This window comes from Austrofundulus limnaeus, unplaced genomic scaffold (assembly GCF_001266775.1).
Source record: "Austrofundulus limnaeus strain Quisiro unplaced genomic scaffold, Austrofundulus_limnaeus-1.0 Scaffold70, whole genome shotgun sequence".
Lineage (NCBI taxonomy): Eukaryota > Metazoa > Chordata > Actinopteri > Cyprinodontiformes > Rivulidae > Austrofundulus > Austrofundulus limnaeus.
The window spans coordinates 277,340-289,371 of NW_013952472.1; the positions used below are offsets into that span (position 1 = coordinate 277,340).

The following is a 12,032-nucleotide window of genomic DNA, read 5'->3' on the forward strand; positions in this document are numbered from 1 at the left end:
ACTCCTAACTTGTGTTCCAGTGGGTGGTGGGAGTCAAAACGCAAATATTGGTCTGTGTGGGTGGGCTTACGATATACGCCAGTTTCCAATCGTCCATCCATCTGAAGATGCCCAGACACTTGAACACCTCCACCTGAGGCAAAGACTCAATTCAAGATCCCTGTAGGGGTGGCCGAGCTCAGCCTTCTGGGTGAGGATCTCGGGAGCCACTGCTCCTTCGCAGTGAAAAAGTCAGTTGAGGTTGATTAGGATGCCTCCTGCACATCTCTTTTTTGGAGTTTTTCAAATGTCCAACTGTGAAGAAGCACCAGATCAGATCCAGAACTAGTGAGAGGGATTATATAGCCTGTAGGGTCTGGGAATGCATCAGGAACTCTCAGGAGGCATTGGGAGAACTTTGCTGGGGAAAGGGATGTCTGGTTTACCCTCCTGGAGCTGCTGCCTTCTCAAACTAACTTCTGCAGCAGAAGATGATTCCTTGAATCTTCAGATCCAATTTAAATGCTGTAATAAAGACTTTTCAGGGCAACAAACAGAGAAAAACGGAAGAAATGTGTGTTTCTGTGTGTGTAAAGGGTATCAACATGTGAAGTGAACATAATCACATTTTATGAGCAAAAACACACAGAGGCATTGTAATGTTTAAATATAAATTTGTATTTACATCAATATTAACATCAAGAAACAAGATAAGAAAAAAAAGAATCATCTTGTATTTTTTTTGTTTTGTTTTCGTTTTTTACATCATGACCGCATAATTCCCTACATGTGTTTTTGAGTCTGAGCAAAGACGAGTTACCTTCCTTTAAAGAAAACATACATACCTTTCCCACCCCCCTATTTTTTCCCCCCAAAATATCTGTAATTTCATATTCTTCACTGACACCGGGGGGGAGGAGGAGTTGAAAACAAACCCCCAAGCTTTACTTCTGAGACATAAAACCTCCGTACAAGAACATTCTCCTGCGAAAGAACAGCACCACAAAAATCAACTGGCCATCAGATCTACAGAAAGAAAGAAACAAAACATCAAAAATAAAAACACAAAGATTTCAAAACAGCTCAGCAGAACCCGACACCTCTCTACTCTACTTCATACAGATGAGGATAGAATACTGTATATGGAGTTAAAGGTTTGCTCCATGTATAATACAGGTTATGTGCAACAGTCAAAGCAGACAACAACTTCAGCACGATCTACTGAACTGTTTCTAAGCACTGCAGAATGACAAACAAAAATCTTTGGATTGAGCACAAGGTAGATTTTTTTTCCCCAACACAAGCTTCACAGGTAATACAGTTAAAACAAAAAGGAAACTCAAACAAAACACCAAGAAGCAGCTGTCGAATAACTGGCGGATTTAAAAACAATCTCATGTAGCCTCTTAAAATGAAACACCTGGAAAAAAACAGGTTTAAAAAAATCGCACGGACTGAACAATTAAATAACCAAACACTCAAAACCTCACGAACAAATGGAAGCAAGAGGCCAAATTCAGGAAATAATAAACCTCACGTACTGGTAAGACATCTGGACTCGTAGAAGAAGAACACAATCTGTCTGTATAGGCGTGTTTTTTTCTTTTTTTGTATTTTTTTTGTAAAAAAACATTTAAAAAGAGGAGATTAGAACCCACTAGCACCTGTATACTTTAAAACTACTTCCTAGGAAAATAAGAGGATTATGATTTTAAGGTTACAAAAAAAAGTGCGTTCTGACTGCGAGGAGGCGGGGAGTGGCAGTATAAAAGAAAATCTACACAAACGGCTTACAAAAGAGGAGATCTCCTCCTGACCGATGGTTCAAAGTATTGAAAATAAAAGCGAACCTATGACAGGATAAGAAAATTACACTTTTAAATATCAAGCCTTACAATCTGTGCAAAAAACGGTATATGACCTACAAAAGCAAATATATATATTTATATATAGTACATTTGAAGCGTATTTACAATTTCTATTAACAGACAAGGAAAAGAACAAGACATCAGGTGTAATACTGCAGTACCATCGCTTCGAGTCTCTTCAGCTCTGTCCACAGAGGAAACACAGGAGGAAGGGTTATTGCTCAACTAGAAGCATTAAAATCAAACATTTTCTCTTGTTTTTGTGTTTATTTAATCTCATATGTTGTTTATTTCTGCGCACGTTTTGGGTTTGGTCATTCAGTTTTCTTTTTAAAAACAGATATTGAAAAACTAAAAAAAAAGATGCTTATTCTGTTTTCATTTTGTACTCCAAAAACGGAAAAACTGTTTGTCTTATTTTTTTCACACCGAAATCATCGTCAAGGCGTTAGAACCTGCTGTGACTCACCCAGAACATCATAATGAGCTCTTAGAGAAAGGCTTCATGTGCTAAAAGCTCCAGGAAACAGTTTGAACTAGCTAGTTAGTAGCCATGTGATGTGAGTATCAGTCACATGGAGGCAGGGCTCAAAAGCCTGAATTTTGCCTGAAACTCTCAGACTGAAGAAGTCTCTTACTAATGAAACATATAATCTCGCTAGTTTTCCCTTGAAAACTGATAGTCTGTCCATTCCAGATGATTCAAATGTGACTCTGTTTCCTGGAGCCACAGCAGGCTCCACAGGACAGCGTTGAGATGCCCTGATGACGGTGGTAAACGTCCAATCTGATGGAAATTAAAAAGATGAACCGTTTTCCCATTTTTTGGAGTAGAAAATTAAAATAGAATAACCATCCATTTTTCATTTTTCAACATTGGTTTTTAAAGCACAAATCGAATGACCAAAAGGCGCACACACCCGTGTGGTTGTCTGTGGAGGGACCTGGCGGACCCTCGATAGTAAAATTTGGTGGGAGCGAACCAGCAATTTGGGTTACCTCTGGAAATTGTGCACGGTAACCTAAACGTCTTGATTTTGAATTCCATCTTGAGTGCTACAACAATCACTTGGTAAATCTGGTGAAATACTGATTTTAAAGGGATAGTCTGCTCATTTTTTTTCAGGGGGATGTTATATCAGTCATACTCTGTGCTCTATGATTGATGTCACTGCTAAGAACTATTGTTTACCATCTGACAGAACATCACAAAAAAAAAACAGTCTATCCCTTTTTAAACACCAGTTATTTTCTTGCCATTATAAAAGAACAGACTGGATAAAATCTGAGTTTCCTGCTTTTTTCCCGCTGTGGAACAAAGACCGACAAAGTCAAACGAATCTCTTCTCGGAGAGGAAAACTTGAAGAACACGCAAAGAGAAACCCAAAAACAAACAGTAAAAGTCTGCTGTTATGCATTAATTCTCACGTAAAAAGGCCTCTACATTGCCACAATCCTTTTGACGTTGGCTTTTCCTTAAAGTGCAACCAGCCAACGAGTGATTCAGTCATGGTCAGAGGCATCCTGGAGGACAAAAACAATGTGCTGTAACTTCACGACATTCACACGAGCGTCACAATCGGATGGCTCGTCAAGCTGGAGCCGGATTTACGGGGCGGGGATGATCCTCCAGGAGCGGCGGTGAGACGGCGGATGGAAAGTTCAGAATCCACATTTGTTACGTCTGAATACAGCTTCATGGTACATTCGACAAAAGAAGAGGACGTTTCCATGTGATCCGACTTCACCGTTTGGTCCAACGAAAGAGGTGTGTGTTTGTATACACAGGCATAAACACACACACTGCTCGAGAAGAGAGAAAGATTAAAGTAGAATCCATGAGAGGTATCATCTGTGTGTGTTTAAAATGAAAACCGTTTGTTGGATTTTCGACATGTGACGGTCCGTCTGTTTTTTTTTCCTCAGGCTGCCAGACAGACAGGCTGAGTCCAGAGGGAGGCTCGCTCCCTCGTCTGGTGGGAATGTAGCTCTGCACACAGAAACATAACACGCCTGGTTTACTCCACCCGCTCCAGCGCCGCAGCCGTCTCCCACCTCTGGGTGGAGATCACAGTGAGGCAAAAGCTTCTGTCGTGTCGTTCAGCAGTATTTCTAAATCAACAGGAGGAAAAAGAAAAAAAAGATGGTGAGAAAGAGAGAGAGGTTGAGAAAACTTTTAACAGCTTTGCACATTTGCACAGATGCACCACCTAACTGTCACATCTGTCTGTTTTAATATGTGACCCATCACATCGAAATGAGGATTAAGTCAAATGTGTTCAAAATGACATAATCATTTATTCAGATTCCTGGCTTTAAAGGCTACATTTTGATACTTAGATCATCCTGATATCATTAGTAGATCCAGAGATATTATTTAATTTGTCTTGTTGGTTACAATAATACATAAATATTTGGTCTAAATCCTAATTTTATGTAATTTTAATGAGGATTTTTTTTTTATGTCATTTGAAAAAGGAAACCTCAAATAGTATTTGACTACTGAGATTTCCCAGCTGGAAAGAAACAAATGCTTTGAAAGCTCACAGTGAAAATCTTAACATTTTAAGGCGTTTTTCCTCAAAATCAAGTTTTTGGTTGCTACTGCTCAAAAAAATGCTTCAAAAAATTTTTGGGATAACATTTCAGACAGTTCATTGAAATAATACATTGATAACACATTTATTTGTTATATTTTGACAAAATGTAATTTTTGCAAGCGTTTTAATCAAAACAATACCTATTTCGCCACATAAAACTTTTAGACTTAATCCTTGTTTCAATGTAATGGGTCACATATGATCCCAAATCCTGACTTGTGATTGGCTGTAAGGTCAGCAAAAGGAAAAAATAAATAAAACTGAGGAGCTGGCTCTCACTTGATGTGAGTTGGCTTTTCTAATTCACTAACTTTGAGCATGACACGTCACTATTGCTGAATCCTGAAACAGCTTGACTCTAAATTTTAACCAGTTATAGATGTTCATCCAATACTTATCTTCTGAGAGTTTCATTAAAATATGTTCTTTGGTTCATGAGATATTTAGCTGAAAGACAAAAAACACGATGGCCCTCCTTCATGGTGGTGGATAATTACAAAACAGCAACACAACAGATACAAAATGTATTAAGAAAGCATACGAAAATATAAATAATATACTTTATAAGTTAAATTATAGCATAAACAGAAATAATAAACTTTTATTTAATAGAGGACCGAAAAAAGAGCCCTGTGGTACCCCTTTGGACAACAACTGCTAAAATTCATTTACGTAAATATGTAGATACAGACAGGGAAATGCTATTTCTGAAGAGAACTCATAATCTTTTGTTCTCTGCACGTACCTGATCGGGCCCCATAGACATGCGTCCCATAACCATTGGGTTCATCCCCATCTGGCCCATGTGAGCCCCTCCTCCACCGGTCGGCATGCCCCCATTCATCATCATGCCTCCATACTGCCCCGGATTCCCCTGCTGCCCAAACTGCTGCTGCCCCAGAGGCGCCTGCGGACCAAACTGCTGCTGAGGGTACGAACTAATGAGGAAGAGTGACAGACAAGAGGAGTTAAACTGCAGGGGAGAACAGAAGAAGATGTTTGTCTCCCTTCTCTCTGATGGAGTTATTGTGTTGTACCTGTTGCGTCCCATGCCTCCCTGTGACCAGCCTTTCATGTCAGCACCCTGGTACATGGGGCCGCCTTGTGGGTGCTGTTGAATCATGGGGTTTTGAGGCCCCATGCGGTTTGGCATCATGGCATTAGGAGGACTGCCACCTGACGGACCAAAAGAGGGGTCTCCCTGCTGGCCCATTCCTGCTGACAAAAAAAAAAATCACAAGCATCAGCTCGCTGTTTTCTTAAATGAAACAAAAAATACATAAAAACACTGACAGACTTTTTTTTTAACATGACAGATATGAAACTAGAACTCTGCACTGCTTAGCCCCACCACCAGAGGGCGCAGTGGTGCTCCTGCGACCGACCGGCTCAGTGGACCCACCGTAGTTGCCGCCGTAGCCAAACTGCTGGGGTCCCGGCTGGCCCATGTTCGGCCCTCCCATGTGACCGTCCATGCCGCCGGGAGCCGTGACGTTGGGCGGGGGGCTGAATCCTCCCGCGGCAGCTGCTGCCGCTGCCTGTTGCTGCTGCTGCATCAGCATCATCATACGCTGCCGCCTCATCTGCATGGTGACCACGTCTCTGCGCTGGGCCATCATCGGAGCGCTTAGGAAACCCGGCTGCACCGAACAGACACGTTATTATAGAAAATGCTGTTGGGCGCAATTATCTTCTCTTTCACACAAAATATGGTTAGTTAGATGCAGTCCACTGTGACGTTTATCGTTTTGACTCAGTTACTCTAGTCAAGTACACTGAAACACAACAGTGCAACAATAACATTAGTGAGGGCTTATCGGTTGAATATGTATTTAAAATACTGTAATTTCAAATTTTCAAAAATGTCGGTAGATTGCTACCTGCTTGGAAATATTAACGTTGCATCTAATATAAATAATAATATAGAATCAAACCTTTAAAAAATCTTTACTTTATTAACTTTTTCTAGTATTTTGGGTCATTTACCTGTCCTCCCATGCCAGGCTGCATGTTGGGCCTCATGTTAAGGTTTCCACCAGCGTTTTCCATCTTCATGGCCATGCCCTGTCGCGTCTGATTCATAAACTGTGGGAGAAAAAAAAACATTTAACAAGACAACAAATGCTACAATAATATCATCTAATAAATGGCACATTTTTTGTCTCATTAATAGAACAGGTAGCATTCTGACTGGACTATAAAACTGTGTATGAGAAAACCAGAAAATCCCAGAATCTTTTTTATTTTTTGTTTATATGTTAAAAAAAGCAACATATTGTTCAAGGCTGTGGGAATCAAGGGTGCCGAGGGTGCAACAGCATCCCCTGGTGTATCCTGTGTTGTTACCTGTTGTCCTTGCAGCCTCTGCTGCAGTTGCAGCCTCATGGGCTTGTTAGTGCTCATCATCCTGGGTCTCATCATGTTGGCCCGTGGATGCCCCATGCCCCCCATTCCACCCATGCCAGGGAAGTTCCCACCTTGGCCCATTGGTGAAAGCATGGGTCCGAACCCACCCTGCTGGCCCTGACCCTGCATGGGGTTTCCTCCATAGCCAGACTGCATAGGCATGGAGGGCGGTCCGGGATAGCCCTGACCGTACAGGGGTTTTTGGTCAAGCAGCATGGACGGGTCCTGGCCGGGGAAATGCTCCAGCTGCTGCTCCGCCCCCTGGGTCTGCAACAGACAGAACAAAAATAAAAAATAAAAAATAAGACAAAATGTCCAAAAAAAGAAGACATTAGTCAAACTTCTCAGTTTAATTGATTCATTTCCGTCTGGTTGCCTCAGTAATTGTCTTTTTCTAAGCAGCACAGAAGGATCCCTCTCGGCTCATCTATCTCACTTCAGAGAGAGGACAGACTGAACACAGTGACTCATGTCTGAAATATCAAAGATAAATCCAGTGCTCAACTGTGAGTCACGAGATGCTAACTATTCTTTCCCCACACTTTTAGATGCTTCTAACGTACACGCTCACGGGTGTGTCTGGTTTAGGTTTTAAAGCATTCTTACCTGGCTGACGAGGTCTGGGATGCCAAGAGCTCGGTCTATCTCCTCCAAAGCGATGCCATCTGCGTTATTCAGCAGCGAATCCAGCTGGTCCAGAAGGGCCCGCTCATCACTCTGACCTTCACTGCTAGTGGGGGCCACCAGAAGGTCATCCAAGGGGTTGCCAAACTGCCGTCTACAACACACACAGACACGCACATCCTCAATGACTTCCATCAGGTCAGCTTCTAACAGCTGAAAGAAAACTATAATAAAGGCTGCACTGACCTGCTGCCCTCCATGCTCATCATGTTCTCCAGCCAGGAGGGGGACTGACTGGGCTGACCCTGCTGGCTGAAGGGGCTCATACCCATCCCACCATCAGCAGAACCACCTGAACCATCAACAACAAAAAAGTTCCTTTCATCAATGAGAACAAACAGCAACCTTCAGTTTTTATTTCTTTGAAACAGCATTTAAAAGCTAAATACTGAATATATAAAAAATACTTTTTACTAAACTAAAAGCAACAAAATAAAAAAAAACTCCACTAAACTAATAAATATAAAACAACCTTTAGGTCAAACATCAGTCTATATTAGATTATTGTCTTTTTATACTTTAGTTTTGAGCTGTAGTTACTGATGCATCTTATGGAAATGAACCTAATTAGAACAAATATTTTCATACTGAATTAATGTGCTCATTATCTTTAAATTGAATATTAGTTTTATTTTGAACAAAATCTTTGTGTCTTTTGGCTCAACTGTAACTTGTTTTTAACCAACTAAATTGTTAAAAAATACTAAAATAGGAGCAAACAAATTTAATTAAAAAGGTGAAAATGTGATATATTTGGTATTCTTATATCAACAAAGAGCTGAATATGGATTTAAAATATCCATTTTTTTAAATAGTAAAGTCGAAGTATCATAAAATTAAGAAAAATAACGTATATGTAGATGTATATTTATCTTCATCTGCACAAATAATCCTGCTCTTTTAGAAATAAGGGACCCGCCGTACGAGCTAGTTTATGATGATTTCTGACAAGAATATATTAAAAAACGTTTATGACAAATCCTAACAACACAAACACTTCTAAATTTAAATTTTTGTACCGCTACATTATTATTTAAAACTGAACTCCTTTCTCTTGCTTCGTCCACCATTACAAGATAAAAAATCTCCTGGTTAGCCCCCTATCTTTGGATAGGGTGGGCTGAGAAGGATCTACTGGACCCGTCCCTCAAGTCTGAGGAAAAGGAGGACATATTTGTGGGTCGCAGTTGGAGGAGCCTTCGAATTTGAACAGCCTTTGTCGCATTACTGTGATGTAATCGGCCTTGGAAGGACGCAGCCCCTGAATTTGGACACAGCCACTGAGTCTGACTGCAGACCTTTAAAGGGATCCCTGATTAGATGTAACATTCGACTTTATTTGATAAACAATGGGCCTCATGCAAGAACATGTTCGTATTCTTATCCTGAATTTCTCTTACTTTTGTTCGTACAAAGGGTTCGTACGAACATGTCACGTCAGATTCAACAAACTCTTCTATCTTCAGGAAACGTGTGTAAATGAGCTGCGTAAATTTCACCTGTTCTATCCAGCTGCTCGTGCACGTGAGAGGAGATTAGCATAATTACCACCCCAAAAACACCATTTAAGGCTATGTTTCCTGCCTCAGATACAAGGAAGTGTCCATTCATAAATGACATTGCAAAGTAAAAATGAAGAACTTTACGAGTTCGGACATTGTAGTCCTGCTCACCGAGATCGAGAAAAAAATCTGTTCTCTTTAGCAGCGTCATCTGAAATTGAGCTGCTTAAAGGAATGAAATGTGCTGTTAATGTCATGTCTCCTGTTGGTCGTACAGTCACAGAAATAAAAATCTAAATCATATTCATCTCTCTCTAGTCCAGCTCCGGTTTTTCTTTGGTCAAATATTTTTTAATTTAAGTGTAAACAACTGTGTTACTGTGTTTACATTTATTCATAAGAAGGGTGGTTGCGCACCGCTACCCCCACCCCTCCCGCCGCCTGGCCATCTCCCCCGTCCCTGCGGTCACAAGTGACAGATGCAGCTCTGAAAAGACGCATTTTAAAACGTCTCCAAACTTCAATTAATGCATAATTTAAGTTGTTTTTTAGTTTGAGATCTTCATATTAATATTGTAGTGTTATACAACAGCATTAAAAGACAATTTAACTTAATCTAATCAATTTGTCATTAAAATCTAATTCCAGTTCAACCTACTGTCAACATAATTATGGAGTGTGATTTATTTTCAACTTGAAATATTTTCTAAATAACGAAATATAAAGTTATTAGGGAGGAAAACCCGTCTGATAACAGCAGACTGACTGCTCGTGACAGGTCTGGACCACTCGTGAATTTTGTTCGTATCTGAATTATAAATTAATTATAATTTTTAAACTAAATGCTTAAAAATATATTACACGGACGGGGCCATTTTATTTACACGCAAAGCATTCTGGGTAAATGATGACATGGATAAGTCCTTGGTGCAAAGCTGCTAGCGCTAGTGAGCTATATCCACCCTGAAGGTTAATCTTGGACAATATCTGATGATCGACTCTTTTAAATGAAACCAGAGAGCGTTGACAGAGAGGAGAAGGTAGAAATGWCTCAGCCTGTAACTGAAAATATYGATGGAGGACAACAGAGCTGCTTCATGGAAGAAGAACCTCAGCTTAGCCTGATAGATTTAGCGTTAGCCCCGATGCTATCACCATATATATGTATTAGCTCAGCGCTACACATTCTCCTCTCATCACTGAGGTCCTCCATCCACATGACAGAGAGGGGAACACAAAAATGACTCAGCTGCAACTGAAAATATGGATGGAGGACCTCAGTTTAGCTTGTTTGTCGCGCTAGCGCTGATCTAATACATATAAGGCAATATAGCGTCGGCGCTAGCGCAAAGGCTAACAAGCTAAACTGAGGTTCTTCTTCCATGAAGCAGCTCTGTTGTCCTCCATCTATATTTTCAGTTACAYGCTGAGTCATTTCTACCTTCTCCTCTCTGTCAACGCTCTCTGGTTTCATTTAAAAGAGTCGATCAGATATTGTCCAAGATTAACCTTCAGGGTGGATATAGCTCGCTCACACCGAGGACCTATCCACGTCATCATTTACCCAGAATGCTTTGTGTGAAAATAAAACAGCTCTGTCCGAGTTAAAATATATTTTTAAAAATTTACTAAACTAAACAATCTACAGTATTTTTACAGTCTTTATTTTACAATTAAAATAAATGTATGTCAAATAAAGTCTAACGTTACAACTAATCGTGGATCCCTTTAAAGCACTAGACAGTCTTTTCTCTCTGGATTATGGAGCTTCTCTGCACGTAGCTGCATCAGCACTCCTCCTACAAACACAATCGACACATGAGCGTACCCATATCCATGAGCTGCTGCTGCAGCATGGACCTGGTGCCTGGTACGCTGTTGGAGCGGCTGACCATTGGTCCGGACATCATCTTCCCATTGTTGTACTCCATGCTGGAGCGCATCATGGACGGGTGTCCCGCTGAACCCATGGGGCTGGCACTGGAGCGGGGCTTGCCCCAATCTCCGGAACCCCCCATGGGAGACCTCTGCGGAACCATGCTTCTATTCATTGGGCCTGGTAACACCGAAACAGAAATCGGGGAGATCAGACCCTGAAACAGGGAGGAGAGGAGAGGTAGCTGCACAATGAGAGAAACTGCGCACACGAACACACACCCATGCTTCCCGGGCAACTGTCTGAGCCACCCATCACGTTCTCCTGTTTGACGAGAGCAGGGCGTCTAGCTGCTCCTCCAGGCCCAACAGGAGGCTTCCCATCCATAGATAGGGCCCTCTGGAAGGACCCTCGACCTCCTGGACCCATGACCGGACTCCCTAAACAAAACAAATATTTAAAACCATTTTTTTATTTCTGTCTCACACTAAATATATATACCTGTCAGTGCTAAACATACTGRGTAGGGTTCCAATTTTAGCTGTGTGAATAAAATTACACACCTGTTTGAATATTGTGGTTTTATAAATCATTTATTTACATACAGAGAAGTAATGAATTTTTTTTGCGTCACAGTATTCATAAGAGCCTTGGTGCACTTTTAAATAGCTTCTACCAGCAAATGTTGCCTCCTATAATAAAAAGACTTAAGCCCAATCAGTAATATCCCAGTGAGACTGATCACAAGCCCTTTTTATTTTTCATCTGTTTTCTCTATGGATGAGTATAAAATGTTGTCAAACCTTAAACAGATGTCCTCAGAAACTTAAAAAGACTCAGCTGAGTCAGTTTGACTCCTGAATTCACTCAAAAACAATCATCCAGTGGTAACAGATGCAGCTTCTGTGCAATTATTATATTTTACCATTATCACAAAGGAAGTTACAAAATCCTACCAGAGTGTAACTCTCATTACTTCTCAAGGTCATTTAAAGGGATCCATGATTAGTTGTAACATTAGACTTTATTTAATAAACATATGTTTTAACTGTAAAATAAAGACTGTAAAAATACTGTAGGCTATTTAGATTTGTAAATTTAAAAAATATATATTTT

General features: G+C 40.6%; 1 protein-coding gene across 1 annotated transcript in view; it reads right to left on the reverse strand.

Moving 5' to 3' along the window:
* Window positions 1–636: 636 nt before the first annotated feature.
* The window catches only part of LOC106519035 (nuclear receptor coactivator 3), a gene marked incomplete at its 5' end in the record, with an annotated part of 21,424 nt that continues 10,028 nt past the window's right edge, over window positions 637–12,032 (reverse strand). Inside the window, 10 exon segments of the mRNA XM_014010524.1 lie at window positions 637–3,960; window positions 5,194–5,386; window positions 5,486–5,663; window positions 5,851–6,088; window positions 6,435–6,533; window positions 6,795–7,121; window positions 7,461–7,632; window positions 7,725–7,830; window positions 10,869–11,096; window positions 11,198–11,356. Coding sequence (XP_013865978.1) covers window positions 3,949–3,960; window positions 5,194–5,386; window positions 5,486–5,663; window positions 5,851–6,088; window positions 6,435–6,533; window positions 6,795–7,121; window positions 7,461–7,632; window positions 7,725–7,830; window positions 10,869–11,096; window positions 11,198–11,356 — 1,712 coding nt within the window. The 3' untranslated portion in view covers window positions 637–3,948.